The following is a 19,596-nucleotide window of genomic DNA, read 5'->3' as shown; positions in this document are numbered from 1 at the left end:
CATATCTTTTCTAGATCTTTTAACTGACATACCTTAAAGTTATAATCGGGCCGTGAGCCTGTGACGTGGGGATCTTAGCGAAATACAGAGTAGGTAACGACATGTCGGGGCTAATATTTTACCAGAATATAATTATATTCATTATTAAAGCTAATATGGTTGTCTAGTTTGAACTAATTTTTATTCATTGTAGTAATGTTAAAACAAAATATAGGTAACCACATTACCAGTACAGGGTAGCCCAATTAAAACTACAATCATTTAACTAAAACAAAACGTAGGTATTATTTAAAATGTTTTTTGTAGGATACACACGCAAAAGATTTATTTTAATCATGAAAAATATACCACTGTAAAAAATATTGTCCACATAATATATTTTTGGGCAACCTATAAAATAGACATAAAGCTCATCCTTATACAAACATTTCTACCTGAACACACTTTTGTCAATTTCTCCACCATTTCGACAATTTGCGACCCTCACCGACCTCCCATTCATTTCATCCATACATATAATAGTGTCCATCTTTCACGCATGACCACATTGCTGAGGGCACCTTTCTATTTTTACCCTTTTTACCCTAACGTCTATTTTTGACATGTCATTGTTTCTTTGACTTCAAAAGGGAGAAGTGCAGGGTGATTTTTTAATATAACATCGTGTATTTTGATACGACCTCATATTTTAAAGGCAGTTAAAGATAGACCAAGAAAAGTCTGCATCGATTTTGATAGCATTCTCGTTCTCAATCACATTTACTTTCTTTTTAAATTTACTTATAAATGTTCGTAAATAGTCCTTAGGCCACGCCGACGTTTTAAAAGTTAAAAACTTTATTTACATAAGTAAATTTTTTGACATGTAACACCTCTGGAGTTGCAGGCGTTCATAGACTACGGTGACTGTTTACCATCAGGCGGGCCGTATGCTTGTTTGCCACCTATGTGGTATTAAAAAAAAAGTAAATTTAAAAAGAAAGTAAAAATTTTCAGGCCAATCATTGTGTATGGAAATATAGTTTAAAAAAATATATGTAATAGGCCTCTTTGTTTCATATTTGTCCATAGCAAGACTTATCTAGTGACCTATGTATGTCTCACTATACCGGGTGTGGCCTGTAATATGAGCAAAAAATTAAACTGTAAATTAAACTATTACTCCTCATACTGACTAACATTTGTTCAGCGACTTTTAAAAATAACTTGTGGTTTGATTTTTAATACACTTTACAGTTTATTCTAAGACGCAATGTATTGCGAATTTTGTTAAAATCGTAACAAGTAACGTCAAACACACTGATGTCAGCGTACATTGAAGGCAATATTTATTTTGTATGAAAAAGAGGAAGTCTAAAGGATTCATAATTTTTAAAAGTTGCTGAACAAATGTTGGTCAGTTTGAGGAGTACAGCCTTTAGTTTAGTTTATTGCTCCTGTTACAGGAAGCACCCTGTATATCTGTGTCTCACGGAAGTTTTGTTATAAAATGTGACGTTATCTATGAAAAGGGACCTTATTGTCGATGGCGCTTACGCCGCACAGAGTCGCGCGGCATTGTATTTATATCGGAGCATCGTTAATACAGCAAACATTTTAAGTATTTTTTCCTAGGCTCGAAGAAGATTTTACCAATTTAAGTGAAAATGACGTCCTAAATCACCAATTATTTTACGTATTGTACACTTTTACTTCCAAGTCAAAATATAGGGATAATAAAACGTAAATTTCACTTCATAAATACACCATGAAGTCAGGGACTTAGGGGTTGAAAATAAGGCAAAATACTAGGTAAAATTAACCTTAAACCCTGACCAATAGGTCAAATCTACTAATAAGGTATTTTAGGTGTATTTGCGACGTAATTATTACTTATACGGGGACTATGAAGTCACGGACTTAATGGTTGAAAATAAGTCGTATTACTAGGTAAAATTAACTTCGTACCCTGACCAATAGGTCAAATATACTAACAAGGCCTTTTAGGTGTATATGCGACGTAATTATTTCTTATACGGAGACCATGAAGTCAGGGACTTAATGGTTGAAAATCTGTCGAAATATTAGGTAATATTAACTTCGAACCCTGACCAATAGGTCAAATGTACTAATAAGGCATTTTAGGTGTATATGCGACGTAATTATTTCTTATACGGGGACCATGAAGTCAGGGACGTAATGGTTGAAAATAAGTCGAAATATTAGGTAAAATTAACTGCAAAGTCTGACCAATAGGTCAAATGTACTAATAAGACATTTTAGGTGTATTTGCGACGTAATTATTTCCTATACGGAGACCTTTAGGTCGTCGATTTTATGTCGATTTAGCTACTAATTTTAGGTAAATGTTACTTAAAATAGATACCAAATTGCGACCATATAGTTAAAATCACTTGTAAAGTACTATCAATACCATAAGGTTGTGCCGCCATTTTCTTTCATTATAACGAGATGCTAAATATGAAATTGCATAATTTAAGTTGTTATATCTTGAATGGTGCCATCGCACGGTACTTCATTGTGCTAATATTCAAAATAAAACAATATTTTTGATCAAGTCAATACACTCACACACACAAATATTCAATTACAACACTCAATTACAAGCAAATATATGCATTTTGATATTATAAAATGTTGAAAACTTAAATATTTCAAAAGCCCATCGATAGTTTTGTATGTAAACCTAACATACTGCACGAAAAAATTTTCTGTGCACTAGATTTCATCGTTCTTCATCAGTGTAATCGGCCTAAATTATTTTACATGACTTAGTGGCCGCCATTATCATTGCACAACTTAAAGTTGTTTTCTTGTTAGACATTTTGTTTCTGAGTGGAAATAATATATAAGCGTAATGTTTGTGTCTCTTTTTCTCTTCATCGCGTCTCATCTAAATATTGCCTCGCAGAGTAATTATATGGATAAAAATATGTCGCCATCACGTCTAAAGGTGGTAAAGAATACCAAATTAGTACATTTTCACTACGCGGCACGTCGTGGCGACGTCGAATCCACGTCGGAAACATGACCTAGTGTTGACCTAATGGTTGTAATCACTAATTTACCGTCAATAAATACGTCGCCGGCACGTGCGTTTTTTCCCCATTTATGTCGACTCGACGTGCCCACGACGTCGATTCGACGTGCCTCATTTTGGTCTCCTAAATTGTGCGACCTAAAATAGGTGCCTTTTTCGGAATATCAACCAAAAATGTTTGCTGGAAATGGCGTAAGCGCCATCGACAATAAGGTCCCTTTTCATAGATAATGCCCCAAATAGCTTACCAATTCCTTTGTATAGTTTCCTATAACTAGATGTTCATCCATATACCACTTGTATGTTAAATTGGTGGGATTCGCTTCCGCTTGGCACACTAGAACAATAATCATTCATTATTAATAATTTATATTAATTATCAGTTTAAATAACAAATGTAATAGTAAAAGTAACAAAACATGTAGTTGAAGCACCCTATTACCTAAGTGTCATTTTGTATGGGATTTTGAGTTTCCAAAACGTTCCGTTTGGCGCGCTGTTCGAAATCCCATACAAAATAGAAATCACACAAATGCGTAACTACGTCACGTTACGCTATCGAATAAAATTTACACTACACTTACTAGCGGTACAGTCAGCAGCAATAGTTGCTAAGCGGGCGAAGTGTTCAAAATGATCTTGACGCGACTTTATTGTTAAGAGAATAAGAGCGCGTCAAGGTAATTTTGAACACCTCGACCGCTTAGCAACTTCTGCTGCTGACTGTACTGACAGTACGGCTACCACCAGTTTTGACATTGACAGATACGCTCGCGTCTAAGTAAATTACTTTCTATACATCTCGCTTGCACTAATATGCGAGTACGAGCGAGATGCATAAAAAGTCAAAACTGGTGGTAGTGGTTCAGGTCGTCACAACATCCATTATTTGTGACGTTCCATGGGTACGTTATGGCTCGTATGGAGTTATGCATATTGCATATCCTAGTAATCTACAATAAATAAGCTGTCGATAATACAAAAGATCAACCTCGTAAGTTGTGTAGTTATTTTTTGAAAATAAAGTGGAAACGAAAGGTCCGATCGCTGTGTCTCACTTCAACTTATGGTTGCTACCGCCGCCGTCGCAATTCGCGCAATGTCATAAGTACAAATTACACACGCGATCATAATGCGAAATTCTAGACACATAAATCTTACAAATAAAAATAAAAAAGTTGTCACAGACATAGCTCACTTTAATTCAGAAATTATACCGTACCTTTACTTTACGATCTAGCATTTATAAACAAGAAACACTCAATTAGGGTTCCGTACCCAAAGGGTAAAACGGGACCCTATTACTAATCGTCCGTCCGTCCGTCCGTCCGTCCGTCTGTCACCAGGCTGTATCTCACGAACCGTGATAGCTAGACAGTTGAAATTTTCACAGATGATGTATTTCTGTTGCCGCTATAACAACAAATACTAAAAACAGAATAAAATAAAGATTTAAATGGGGCTCCCATACAACAAACGTGATTTTTGACCAAAGTTAAGCAACGTCGGGAGGGGTCAGGACTTGGATGGGTGACCGTTTTTTTTTTGCTTTTTTTTGTTTTTTTTTTTTGCATTATGGTACGGAACCCTTCGTGCGCGAGTCCGACTCGCACTTGCCCGGTTTTTTTTTAAATTACGGTGTTGTTTACTAATTAGCATTTAAATAACAACTTTTCAGTCTTTGTACTACATCCTCTAGCCGCCCAAAGACCTATAAAAAGGTCTCCTGTTCCATTCTAATTTGAACTTTGTGTTGACAAAATAAAATTTAATTTTGCTTGGCAAGGTTTGACGTATGGGCGGCTAGAGGACAAAATATCGCTCTAGAAAGGTTTGAGCGCTTAACTAATGCGAGATCACTTTTTTCTTGGAGAAATTACTTTACTAGTAGTACTAAATAGGTACAGAAAAAAAGAGACCTTAATGCAAGGCATTAGGGTACTCGTACCTTTTTGCAATTATGAGTTTTGAAGAATTTAAGGTCGTTGTTGATTTTGGAGTATAAATAACCTTTAAGAGCACATTATTGTCACAAGCACGTGACAATATTAAAAAGTAGCTTAGAATAATCGTTTACATTTACCTACAATGTACTGTAAGAGTGACATTCCATTTCCAACTGCAGCTGCAATACTGTTCATTTTACTATGGAAACGCGTCGCTGTCATTGTCAATTTCCATAGTAAAATGAACAGTATTGCAGCTGCAGTTGGAAATGGAATGTCACTTTAAATGTGTAATATCTTACACAACGAAGGCTGCAAAAATATCTGACATTAATTATTTGTAGAGCCATAAGAGCGCGTCACATACAGGGTCATTTTTGGACCGTTAGCCATATTGTGCGAGGTGATTAGGTAGGCCATACTGAACAACTTTTTCTATGGGACCAACTCCGAAATCGCAAAAAATTTTTGGCCGTTTCATAGATTTTGGCCAAGAGGATGTCGACGTTTTCTATGGGTAGGCCAATTTTTTTGGGGATTTCGGGGTAGGTCCCATAGAAAAAGTTGTTCAGTATGACCTACCTAATCACCTCGCACAGTATAGCTAATGGTCCAAAAATGACCCTGTATATTAGTTACTACATATTAGTGCAGGTGACTGTACACAGTAGAAGTATAATCATCATAAAATTTGAACATATAGCTGGTCAAGCAAATCTTGTCAGTAAAAAAACGCGCGAAATTCAAATTTTCTATGGGACGATATCCGTTCGCGCCTACATTTTTCAAATTTGCCGCCTTTTTCTACTGACAAGATCTGCTTGACCAGCTTTATATATTATTTTATTCTCTCGAGTTATTTTGTCACTTTTTTAATTACATTAGATAAATAGTATTCAATATACTTAATCGTATTTACAACAATATGAAAAAAATAATCTACTTATATAAACAATATGAATATTTTGTTTAAAGCATGATTATTGAAGTAGGTAATAAAGCAAAAATTGTGTGTGTGTGTGTGTGTGTGTGTGTGTGTGTGTGTGTGTGTGTGTGTATGTGTGTGCGTGTGTGTGTATGTGTGTGCAAAAACCATTATTTTAGATAAATACTCACCAACTATTACGTCACTTCCTTCAGGTATCCTTTTAGCTCCTGATTTTATTCTTATCTGCACTTTTGGGGCGTATTTTACCTGTTGACAAAAAATATCCAATTAATTAAAGTGAAAACGTTTTAATGGAATCCTTAGTGCTACTACGTTTTAATTAAAAAACATTCACCAAATACTTTATAAAGGTGAAGAATTGTAAAAAATATTATTTTAAATTGAATATGTAGACATACCGGGTGTGGCCTGTAATATGAGCAAAAAATTTAACTGTAGACTGTACTCTTCATAATGATCAACATTTGTTCAGCGACTTTTAAAAATAACATATGGTTTGATTTTTAATACACTTTAAAGTTTATTCTAAAACGCAATGTATTGCGAATTTTGTTATGTTTAAAGGCGTGACAAGCAACGTCAATCACAATGATATGGCGTGGCGATGGCGTCCATTGAAGATAATATTTATTTTGTATGAAAAATAGGAAGTCTAAATACTTCACAATTTTTAAAAGTTATTGAACAAAAGTGTCACCAGTTGAAGAGTACAATCTATGTTTAAATTATTTGCTCGTGTTACAGGCCACACCTGGTATTAAATATTAATTTAATTGGTCGGGTTTAACTGTAGGCTTAATAATGTCGTTGAGTAGAGTAATGACTGCTATTAGATTGACTACCTACTTTAAAATTTAATGAATTATAGTTTTACTTCATATTATAATTTTATTCCTGTTTTATTATTTTATAATTTAAGAATAGTTGACTGCCACATCAAAGAGCGTCGATAATATTTAGAATAACGTGTTTTTTTACACAAAAATAAATCCCATTTAATGTTGAAAAAATTGTATAATATCTACCTAATTTTACGTGACATAATAGACACAAATATTTCGTTCAATACAGATATAACCTTAATAAAACTACAAAGAAAATCCAATAAAAAAAACATAACTCAGATACAATCGCTATTTTATATTCTCTATTAAGACATTTTATATAAAAACAGATAAAAATACGGTCACAACGGTATGACCCAATGGCCAGTAATATCGCTGGCCATCTGATCATAAAAAGTAATTGGGTTGCCAGTAAAAAGGGGTTGTTATTTTACGGGGCCCGAAAAATACATGATAAAGATACTGGGCCTTTTTTTGGTAACGACCGAAATGAATAGGATTACTGGATACGGCTCAGATATCAAATAACTAGGTATGTTAATATAACAAGTGGGAAAATATATGGACCTTTGGTTTAAATATTCTGGGAAAATTTGGTCATTACAAACTCACCCAAAATACCTTTTTCGTACATATTGTAGATTATTTTAACAAACGTTTGTGTTTTTTATCAAAGTTAAAGGAGCATATTATCAATACAATACTTCCTGTTTTAATTAACAGATTGTAGTTTTAATTATTTATGCAATTTTGAAAAAAATATTGTTCGTCAACGTATTTTTGTCAGTGTATTTTTGCTCATTAATTAATCAATAATGATATGTTATTAGGTATATTCCAACTGTGTTAATGTGTCCTATGGATTTTATCTTCCGTCATTCTTTCTGTCATTTCTGATTCCGTCATTCTTATCAATTCACTGTCAGTAGTAATGTCATTTCTAGTGTAATTACATTGACATAACTCCAATACTGAAGGTAAATATTTTAAAAGAACTTCCTTACTTGCCGTCATTCCTTCATGCCAATCCCTACACTATCACTAAAAATATCATTACTTCAAAGTAATGTCATTATTCACGATAGTGGCGGACATAATAATATTTACTATTATTAGTTACAACTTATTAGCACATAATTAAACTTCTGCCAAATTTCATCTGTTCCAAGACGTCACAAAACTAGCAACACTTTGCCCAACGGGACTCAATGTCTGAATAAACTAGTCTGTTTTTCTCTAGCCGCCCACACGTTAAACCTTGCCAAGCAAAATGATATTTTATTTTGTCAACACAAAGTTCAAATTAGAATGGAACAGGAGACCTTTTTATAGGTATCTGGGCGGCTAGAGGTTAAAACTTTACAAACGAAGACATTTTAAACTTGCACATGACGTTTTGGTGCGAAGTGCACTTTGGCTTTTATGAAAGTGTCTTTGGTGATTGTGAAGTTTTTAGTGAGCTATTTAGTGCTTTAGTTTGTGAGAAAGTTATGCTTTAAAAATAAAGTGTTATGCACTTAACCTAAAAGGGTTATAAAAGTGTTCAAAAAAAAACCGACCACTTTTTTTTCAGTTTTCGATTAACATAATTGTTTTTATATTAACAAACTTCAGATAAACAAAGTTTTCTTTAAAATTACTCTTAGTCTATAATATTACAATTTTATGAAATAAAATCCGATCTTTATCAACTTGAAATAAATTATTTCAACAAATTTTGTAAATGACAATCGGGACAATGCAAAGCTTACACTGTCCGTCCGTCTATTCATCTGCTTATCTGTCTGTCTGGCTGGCTGTCTGCTTGTCTGTCTGTCTGCCTGTCTGTTCGTCTGATCGACTAACTGTCTGTCTGTTATCTTTTCAAGATTAAGCCGCTGAACCGATTTAAATAATTTTCGCATGGATATTGTTTGAAGCCCGAGGAAGGACATAAGACAGTTTAAATTTGTAATTTTATTGTTCGGTTGACGTAAAAAAAAATTCTTTCTTTCTCTTGTATTTTATATCAATCATCATCATAACACGAAGAGGAACCCGCCGGTAGACGTTTAATATAAACAAATAGTTAAAGATAGTTATAGAGGTACATCTATATATTTTATCCCTCATTTATATTTCATCCCCCATCCAAGTTTATATCCAATCCCCTCTACATCCGTGTATAGAATAGTAATTTCCGCTTAACAGTCTTCTGGGCGACAATAATTTTTATCACGCCGTTGACGCTGTAACGTTTTATGTCGCTTTCTGTTTGTCAATAATGTTATTTTATGACGTGTGGTTTCGATTAAAAATGTGATGACATTAGATTAGGTATTGAACTGTTTTCGTCAATGGCTTTTGTAAGGTGTACCTATATGATATTTATATATATTTCATTTATATAGATTTTATTAGTATTTAAGATATTATTATTGTATATATATGTTAGTTTGTAAGGTATATGTATCTATGGGCCTTAGTAGCCTGAAAGTAAATGCTTTGATTGATTTGATTGATAAAAAAGCGTGCCAGCGATTACAAAATCGTATGTCGATTACAAAGTTACAGACTAAAAAAACAGTAGTTTATCTAATGATGTTCACGTAGGTATCAAGCAGTTATTTATTATAACATTTTAATAATTGTATGAAAAAAGTAATTACAAAAACAAAGACCCGGGCAAGCTCCATAGTTTGGTAAACAACAACATTTGAAATAATGAGTCAAACGGAAGATATAGCAAAAAAAAGATTGAAACCTAATGTGCTTTTTGCCATGACCATCCATGAAATATAAAGATATTGATAATAAACCTGCCCTGCATTGACAACTCAAGTGAAATTTATTGCCGACACTCTATTTTATTGAAACATAAATCATACGTCCCTTTGCAAACATAAGGGCGTGTGTACAAGCAAAACAAGGCTTTATACGGAGTTAGGAATATGTAAGAGGAATATTCATCTTTATTCTTTTATATTCAAGAAATTGACGAAACAAAGAAATTACATTTTAATGAAGTTACAGAAAAGAATTAAGGATCGAAGAAGTATGGAAATTTTCGACACGTTTTTGCATAAATAATCCCAATTTTTTTTTAAAAAGGTAGTTGATGTAAATATTTGTAAAACTATGTATAAAATTACTCAAACCTGCTTTCGTTTATTTGTACTATATTTTAATTTAAAAGATTTGGATAAGTCAAATATGTCCGCTTAAACTACATCGATAATGATTTCACACCTTTCATTACAATTTGTTGATAACTATGTCTAGCAATAATTTAATAATATAATTTGAAATAAGTTACAATAATCTCACTTAATATAGTAATATTAAATAATAAATACTTTTTAATTAGAAATAACATTTCGAACATCAGTAACATCCTAGAAAAAAATCAATATCTACTCAGAACTAGTCGAAATAATATATACTTTGCAAAAGTGTACAAAAATATTACAAATCAGAACCTTCACAACCAAAATATTTGCACATCCGTCCTAAATAAATTTCAATATTCTTTATTATAAACTACATATCAGAAGCAAACAAACAAATAAACCTGAACATTTCATCTCATAAGCCCATTTTTTCATAGGAAGTAAAAAAAGGGAAAGAAATTTTCATCATATGCAGCAAATTCAACGAGTATGTTTACAGTCCTCCAAACTATAGAAAAATACGTTGTAAAATGAACCTTATTCCCTTCTCTTACATCTTTCCATTCTTTATCATTCATTGCCGTCATTCGTGCAATCGATTTTGTATTCTATCTTCTTGGATTAAAGTTCATCCTCGTTGACCCGGGGTTGATGTCGAATTCTATCTCAATATTTTATAAGACCTCAGTATCGGGGTGTCTTACGATTGCCTTACCCAGGAAGTAAGAATTTAGGAGCAGGCAAATTTAATGTGGAGTTTCGTGCTCGACAAATATTTAATGATTACAGGAATACATTTGCTTCGTACGGTAGATAATGTTTTTTTAATATCCCTAAACTATGTCCTTAATTTACTTTTCTTTCATTATTATTTCAAGATTATTATTTGCAATAGCAAGTGTTTACAGTCAAACAAATCTTTAATTAACAAGCTTTTTCTGTTCAAATCATCCGCCTGTATTTTTTCCTTGCAAATAAAATGTATTCAACTTCAACATTTGTTTAACTTGAATGTTTGTTTACATTTGTAAAGCCATCTGCTTTTACAACTGTATCTCGTAAACCAAATATATCCTGTAAACAAACCTTTGCTTGGCAAAACACATATCAACAAAATCAGGACATGTGTGTAAGGATTTCCCGTCCCATTTAAAAAAAGATTTTTTTTGTTTAGTTATATCGGATACTAAAGTGATGAGGTCAAAATCTTAAAAAAAGATTTCATTAAACCACAGTGCACAGTTAGAATTGCATTGAGTAATAATTTCCGCATTTGTGTAAACAATATTAATACTTCAATTTCAGCTAAAATGCCGGGATGGAAAAAGGCGGGTAAGAAGTAAGAAATTATGTTATAGGTGTAAGTAAGTAAAGAATGAATACCTAAGCGCCACTTGCACCAAACCACTAACCCGGGGCTAACCGGTTAAACCGTTAACCATGGTAACTCCAGGTTAATTCCATGGCAACTCAGGTGGCCCTAACTGGTTGCAAAAAAATCATTACTCATTTAGAGCCCACTAAACTACAACGCTCTCCAAAAATACGTTAATGGTGTTTGTCTACTATGTGTTAGATTTAGATCTCAAAAAGCAGATAAGCAACTTTACTATCGTAACAATTGTTACTTTATCGCTCCGATCTTTAACCAACACTGTTTTGTTACATCTTTCATAGCTCCGTTTTGTGTCGGGTGGAAAAAAGCGGGCAAGAAAGGGCAGAACGAGGGCGGAATACGGAGTAGCGGCAAAACATTCTCTGTTTACTGTTTTCTCTGCTTTTTGCTCGGAAGAGTGTAAAGTACATTAATATATATTATGAGGAGCTTCTGTCTTTCTGCTTAGACTCAAGATTGCGTAGATTTTTGGGAAAACAATAATCTTACCCGTTTATTAAAAAAAATTGTTGTCATTGCAAATAATTTCAAAAAGTGGAACCTAAAGGGAGGCGGTTGCAATATAAAGTGTCATTCTATGGAACTTGCTATGTAAACAAAAGTCACTAGTAAATTCATCATTCAGGGACAATTTCAATATGATGGCGGTTTGTTTACATAGTTAGCAAGTTCTATAACTTTACTACGAGGTTTAAATATATACTGTGCTCCCGAGTGAAACACAAAATTTTCTACCACATGCGAGGAAAATTCTAGCTGAATAATGTTACAAATCGAATCCAAATAAAATCTATTAATTAAATATTTGTGATTCAAAATTATCACTCAATTCCATCAGTTAACATGAGACAACAACTCAAAATTTGCATTTAACTACTTCGCACTCTAGTGGATAAAATGCACCTTTTTCATCAGTTTTTGAAGAATAAAAAGAGTATTTACGATCTATTGTGGTGATAAATTATTTAATTACTTATGTAAATGTATTTTATTAACTTCTTTCTTTATGTATTTCGTGCCACGTTTTCTGTTCTACAAAAGATTATCAGCTTAAAGTACATTAATATTGTGAACAACTCTTGTCTTTGTACTTAGCATTAACTCGAGCATGTTAGGATTAACTTCGAGTTCAGTTAAGAAGTTGTTGATAAGCTATTTGGAGCTTGTAGGACGCTTATAACATAGCGGAATTAATTTATGTTTTTTCAGGTAAAGCTGTTAGTCGTTAAAATTGCTTCTAATGTTTGTTCAAAATATTTAAAAAAACCTGCCAAGCGTGGCTGTTATAGCATTCGCCCCCCAAAAAAGGGGGAGGCCTATATTCAGCTGAGGACGTCTTATGGCTGAGATGATGATGATGATGATAATTTAAAAAAACGTCAGCCAGTTGTATCGCGGTGGAAAGATCGTCAGCTGGCCGCATGAACTGTAAACAATAAAATAATTGTTCCCAGAAACTTTGTCCACATTGAAACTATTTTTACGTGTTTAGGTGGCTGCTACTCCTCAACCCACAAACGAAGCGGCAGCTGACCTCTATGGGGGTTCAGAATTCATAACACATCGCCCCTAAACCACTTTTTGATATATCGCCCGGGATACTTTTCATCAAGATATCCTTAATCCCCCTGGGTTTGTTCACTGGACCGCGTAAAATAGGTACATATATATAATCAAAATAAGTATAATTTAAAGTTGATTATGGAGGAGACTGTGGCTGTTATTGAATAAATGTTAATACAAATGTCTTGAAAGACTTCTTTGAAAAGATTAAGTTGTTTGAAAAAATCCTTCCTAAGCTAAGAAAACTCAATTCTTCAAAAGATAAGGATTAATATCATAAAGCAGATTTAGAATAAAAGATTCCACTAGAATATTCATGAAATAATGTGCCTTTTACTGAATTTAGTTTACATTTAAGGGTCTAAAGATTTGAATTATTATTTGAAGCGAAAACTGAATATTTATTAACATAATTCAGATCTTGCCTTGGCAATATTACAACTGTGATCTTCTTTAAGTAAGATAACTTTTAACAAGCCTTTTGGAAGATACTTTTGTACGAGTAAAGTTAGTACTTTGATACCTTTTAAAGTACTTGCTTTTCAGTAAACTTTTCGATCAAAAATACTTCTGAATAAAAAAAATGATTATTCTAAATCGGGTCAAATAATGGGTAATGAAATGAAATGATGTGAGTTTATGAGAAAACTAACGTCATCGTGAATAGATTCTGCTCAAGATGTTAAATAAACAGCTACCGTTAAACAACCATACAAATAATCCAACGCAGTATGAAAATGAACGTGGGAGCAACCTAGTTTGAAAGCGATGGAAATAGATTTTGGTATTTGTGCTTCAATATTCTCTATACAAATATAGACTTTGTCAGATTGTGTTGCAAAGTCCTCTACACAATTTAAGATCTGAGACAATCACTATGCCTTGTGTGCATTAATTTAGTTTATTGTTTTAATAATTTAGCAGATCTAAATACGTCTATTTCCCAAGTATGTAGTTTGATGAGGTTAATAAAATTATTTTTAGACGATCTTCGACTGAGCAACGACTAGGTACAGTCACCACACGGGATTGTTGCGCCATTTAGGGTCCTGGCTAAATTGGTTCATCAATACTTACGCTATGGAATGACTAATTTAGCTAGAACCCTAAATGGCGTAACAATCACGGAGCGTGACTGAACATCATCTCTACTGATCGAATACATTTTTCTCCTAAAAAGATCGAAAGAACTCGTGATTCTGAGCAGGAATGACATAAAAAGACCAAATTGGAAGAAAAAATATAGTTTGAAGATTTAAATTAAATTGCTCATTCTTGAGATGATGTAGGGCTCCACTAAGCTTAAAAATAAACTCCAAATGGTGTCAAAGTTTTTAACAAATGACACGAGGAAGAATCAATAGAGATGTTCCTTACCTCAATTTGAATGCTAGCGGCTCTGTAAGCCCGGTCCGCGGTGTTCTGCGCCTGACAGGTGAACGTTTGGTTATGGTGTTCCTGCTTCGGGGACATCTTTATTATTGATCTGGGGACAAATGGTGTCATATTATTATTTTATAATATACGTGAGAATTCAAAGAGAGGGCGTTTATCATACGGCTGACCTAATATCATATCAGTAATACCAGTTAAAAGGTGGAATAAGCTCAAAAGTAGGTCACCTTTCGCATTTTTAATTTTTTGTGTGACTGTTTAGCGACGGAAGAGATTGTCCGGGCTAATTTTACCTGCATTATGGATTTACCTTTAAGCTCTAGCCACCCAGAGACCGATAAAAAGGTCTCCTGTTCCATTCTAATTTGAACTTTGTATTAACGAAATAAAATTTCATTGTGCTTGGCAAGGTTTGACGTATGGGCGGCAAGAGGTTAAAACGCCAACTGAGCATCAAAATTTTACAAAAAAAATAATATTGAGTCATTCCAACTATAAAGGAATTTTAGACCAATGGCGCTTATTTTGCAAAGAATCGCAGTCTTAATTTTAGCTAAAAATAAATTATCATTTTTATAAGGAAAGGGACAATCACAATTAGATTAGTACATATTGGTGTGATTAGGATACCTTATAAACTGAAAGGTAATCATTCCTAGTAAATATTCATGAATTTAATAATATCAATCTCCCTCGGCGTTATCCAAAAATAAGTAAAAAATAAAAACACAGCAGCAAGAGTTCGTAAGCAAATAGTTGTTTAAAAATGCAGGAACCATTTAATTCCGTATCAAAATATCATAAAGCGATATTTATGATGTTGTGTTTGATGCAAAGAGCTTTCACCATAATGAAGGTATATTATGAATCCGGGTGCAAAATCTGCATTAATTTAGATCGTATTTTGATAAAGTTGCTTTGCATTTTGCTTCTATTAAAAGCTCACTTTGATATTATCTTGACAATTTCCATGATTAATACAGTCGACGATTTAAGTGATTTTGTATTTTTAGTGACATTTAAGTTTTAATCGATGAAACACTTTAGTATTGAAGTTTTACTTCCGTAGATTTTTATTAATAATTTGTGATTTAAAAAATATCCAAGTTCTTACGTTTGTTTTCCTTTTGATGTACGTATTCAATAGATTTAATAGTAGCGGTATTTCTACAGCTACTATTAAATCTATTGAAGGAACGTTCGGGTGCAAAATTTGCATTAATCTAGATTCTATTTTGATCAAATTCAGGGCGCAGAGCTTAGAGCCAATGAAGACGGTGCCTTGCATTTTAGTTTAATTAAGTTCCTCATTTGATTGAGATTAGTCTTTTTGACAAATAGTATATTGCTAATTGAAATTCGTTAGGTTATATAAGGTTTATTCAACTTTATTCACATCTTTTAATGTACTTCATGTTTTATTATAATAGGTACCGTCAACCGGGGTGAATAGGGACAGAATTTGAAGTGTGCCCGACAATTTCTTAATAACTACCCACACAAATTGTATAATACAAAATCTACTATTATTTTCAATTTTGTGTGGGTATTTCTAAAGTTCTAATATTTAGGTAACAAACTTACCTAGACATTCTATACAACGATTCTAATTCAGGTGGACATAATAATACTCTACAATCCAAATTAAACATGGACCTTCAAAGGGATACTAGGAGGCTGATTCTGTTTTAGAAATTTTATGTGGTTTTAGTTACCAATAAGTGCAAGCAAAATGCCTAATGAGACGATTCTTAATTGCATTTCGTATATTGGTGCTGCAAATTTAAGTACTAACATAGTCTTAATTACAAGTTGCTGCATGTACATGTTCGTTCAACTAACCTGTTATGGATTTTTGTGGTCCAAAACATTTTTTTTTATTATTATTTAACATCAAAAACCGGAGCAGCAACATCAATTTTGACATTTGCAGCAGGGAGACAATTTAATTTGTTTTCACTTTTCCTGCAGTAAGGCAGTACTGCAGCACTATTGCAGCGTGACATTACTGACCCAAATCCGAACACAAACATCAATTACTGCAGCAATAGTGCTACTCCAGTCTGAATCCGAACAAAACCTTAATGTAATTGTGTGTGTTAGATAACAACAAAACGCGAGTTTAGTAACCGCACACATAATCTCATACTAGAGATTTTGCACACATATGTATGTAGACTTACTGTACTTTTTATGGAAATTAATCGATTTAAAATTTGTTTTTTTTTTATTGGTGCTCATGTCCAAGGTCGTATCAAAACAAAATGAACTAAAAGACAGAATCGGCCTTTATGTAGAGACATTCAACAGACATTTGTATTGCTCAGTTTGTATTGCGAATTATTCACGACCCTTTCGCTGTAGGTAGCTATGTTCTTATTTGGAGAATAAGACCCCTTTTGGTATTTGCCTGTCCAGTGTGACTACCACCAGTTTGGCACTGACATAAACGCTATCGAGAAATTTGAGAACGTAACTTACTTTCTATGCATCTCGCTCGTACTCGCATATTAGTACGAGCGAGATGTATAGAAAGTAAATGACGTAGTTAGTTTTGACACTGTCAGTGATTCGAACGGTTCTGTAACCGTCTCAGTAGCTATATTGCTGATATGTTTCTCTGACATGTGTTTGAATCTCAAATGGTTTAAGATCCCTTTTGGTATTGATTCAATGGAACCTCGATAACAGGAATCTCGACGGAGGAAAGGTTTCGACTAAAAGTGGTTATTGTAGGATATTCTTCCACTTCTTAAGAGGACAGGGAGACTCAACTAATGAAAATTTCAAATTATACAAACATGTAGAGTACGTATTATTGTATTTTTCTTTAAAGAGGTTTAGTAAGCCATGAAGTCGACATAAATGGAAGTAATAAAAGAAAACATTATGTTTTGAGATGTAGACGTCCAATTTAGTCTTCGAGTTATGAAGGTAAATTATTTGTATTCACTGGATTACCATGAAGAGAATCGTTGATTCCGTCTTAATACTAATATCTGGGAGACCAAGTTTTTCTCGGAAAACATATAAAAACTCAAAAATGCGCTCAGAGATAAGACCTAGCTAAGTAGCTAGATCGATTTTTCGCTCCCCCAAAACCCTATATATTTTATAACTCTTTTAGGTACAAATGTAAAAGTCAAAATGACAGATTGAGATAAACGAATTAAAGCATGAGGCTTTTAGCGCGTTCATGCACTAGGTAGGTACGTCTTTGTATTAATCTTTGAATGAATAGAGTTAGACCGTAAAAAGTCTGCAGCGATTTTGATAGCCCACGCAGTGCAAGTGTCATTTTAAACGTCAAACTTCTATGAAATTATGACGTTTAAATAACACTTACATTGCGTGGGCCATCAAATCCGCAGCAGACTTTTATTGGTGCGACGATATAAATAACATTGTATTTAATGTTAAAGAGGATTTCGTCTCTGGGTCGAGTTATCGAGGTTCCACTGTTCTGTATTTGTACAAACACACGGCCTCAGAGGTCTTGCTTGTAACTCACCTAGCCGTGAACCGTTGACCGTCCGACAAAGGCTCCACGGTGTATGTTACGCCTTGTGTCAACACACCGGCGTTACTGTCCACCCAGGTTATCTGTGAACATATATATGTAGATGAGGTATTTTATGTAAAACATATATTTGTGTGACAAACGTCCCGGAAAACCATTCAACCATTTTACCGCTTAAGTTACAAGGTAGGTACTGAAAAAACTTTTTATGTATTTAGATCACTGAAATACTTATAATTAGGTACTGAGTCTTGTAGATCTAAAAGATAATGTTAAAATGATTAATGATTACTTTGACTTTGACTAACTTAGGTCATTAAGAATAACGAGAAATCTAGAAAACAATGCTAGAAGTCTACAACAACACAAAATTATAAACTTATTGTTTGAGATATTTAATATTCTCGCAAAATTTAATAATTTGTTTTCAGGCTTTATCACGAAAAAAAAATAGTCTCATTACTAAGTCGAGATCTAGTCCCAACCCAACAGCATACTAAGAAAAATTGCTGATAGATTTGATTGTCCGATCCTAAGGCATTGGACCGAGCAAAACAAAATTGTAGATACCTAATATGCTGTAATAGTGTAGGTATATGTATATGTATTATAAGTTAAGCAGATCTTTGCTTGTTTTCCTAACAGTCTATTTCTAGTTTAACAGTTAACAGTACATTTGTTTATCAGTGCCGCACTCTTAATATAGACGCTGTTTAAACCATCATCTAATTGATGTGACAGGCCAGTGATGATGTTTATCAGAAATAAACATTTTTTTTATATTATTTATTAATCTCAAATTCAAACAGGTTGAGTTACAGGAGTCCATAGCCTACAGAGCCTATAGTGCTATAAAAATGAACTGCAATTCGATTTCACTGTACAATAATTGAACCTCCTAACGGAGGCCTTTTACCGCGAAATTGATATCAGTATTCGAAGACGGACAGACGACCTTGTTAAGGTCGCCGGAAGACGCTGGATGCGGGTCGCTTCTAACCGGCACGTATGGAGTTCCAAAGGGGAGGCCTATGTTCAGCAGTGGACGTCTTATGGCTGAGATGATGATGATGATTCGAAATAGAGTAATGTGGTTTTGTTTTAAACATGAAACAAATATTTTATTCCATTTTAAATTGAGAGAACCCAATATGAAAATAAGTTTTTGGCAAAAATTTAATTTTTGGTACAAGCTTTTATCGCTGACTGTACTTTTCTCACGACAGACAACTAATACTCATCGAGACAATTCTAAAAACCCCTAACACAATTAGGTTGCGTTGTTTCATCACAGAGTTCCTATGGCCACATCCTGTCTCCATCATCAGATCAGTTCGAAAGTACCATATTATTGTATTGTCATCAGAACTACATACAGCTGCCAATTTTCATAACGCTACGAACCTTGGAAGATGGTTAAATTAGTTACCTTAGATTCCATTACATAGTTACATACAGGTCGACGTTCCTATGGCCACCTCCTGTCTCCATCATCAGATCAGTTCGACAGTACCATATTATTGTATTGTCATCAGAACTACATACAGCTGCCAATTTTTATGACGCTATGATCGTTGGAAGATGGTTAAATTAGTTACCTTAGATTCCATTACATAGTTAGTTACAATACAGGTCGACCTAATAAAAGCTTGTTAATTAATGATACGAAAATAGGGCTACATCTCAATTTAAATTCACAAGCAAACCATAAAAGAAATCAATAAGACACTCATTGTTTTGATAGGAAGATAAAATTTCGAAACAGAGACCCGGGACAAATTTGTCAAGCGAGA

At 33.7% G+C, this 19,596-nt stretch overlaps 1 protein-coding gene across 2 annotated transcripts in view; it reads right to left on the bottom strand.

Annotated features, from left to right (window-relative positions):
* LOC134675856 (irregular chiasm C-roughest protein) overlaps positions 1 to 19,596 on the bottom strand; it is a 62,563-nt gene that overhangs the window by 20,428 nt on the left and 22,539 nt on the right. For both annotated transcript variants that reach the window (XM_063534160.1, XM_063534161.1), the window contains exons 5-8: positions 17,795 to 17,886; positions 14,266 to 14,374; positions 6,103 to 6,181; positions 3,289 to 3,377 (exon numbers count right to left, since the gene is read on the bottom strand). In XM_063534160.1, the coding sequence (XP_063390230.1) occupies positions 3,289 to 3,377; positions 6,103 to 6,181; positions 14,266 to 14,374; positions 17,795 to 17,886 (369 nt within the window). The remainder of the gene's footprint in view (positions 1 to 3,288; positions 3,378 to 6,102; positions 6,182 to 14,265; positions 14,375 to 17,794; positions 17,887 to 19,596) is intronic.

Source organism: Cydia fagiglandana, chromosome 23, assembly GCF_963556715.1.
Source record: "Cydia fagiglandana chromosome 23, ilCydFagi1.1, whole genome shotgun sequence".
Lineage (NCBI taxonomy): Eukaryota > Metazoa > Arthropoda > Insecta > Lepidoptera > Tortricidae > Cydia > Cydia fagiglandana.
This window is presented reverse-complemented; position numbering and strand designations above follow the sequence as displayed.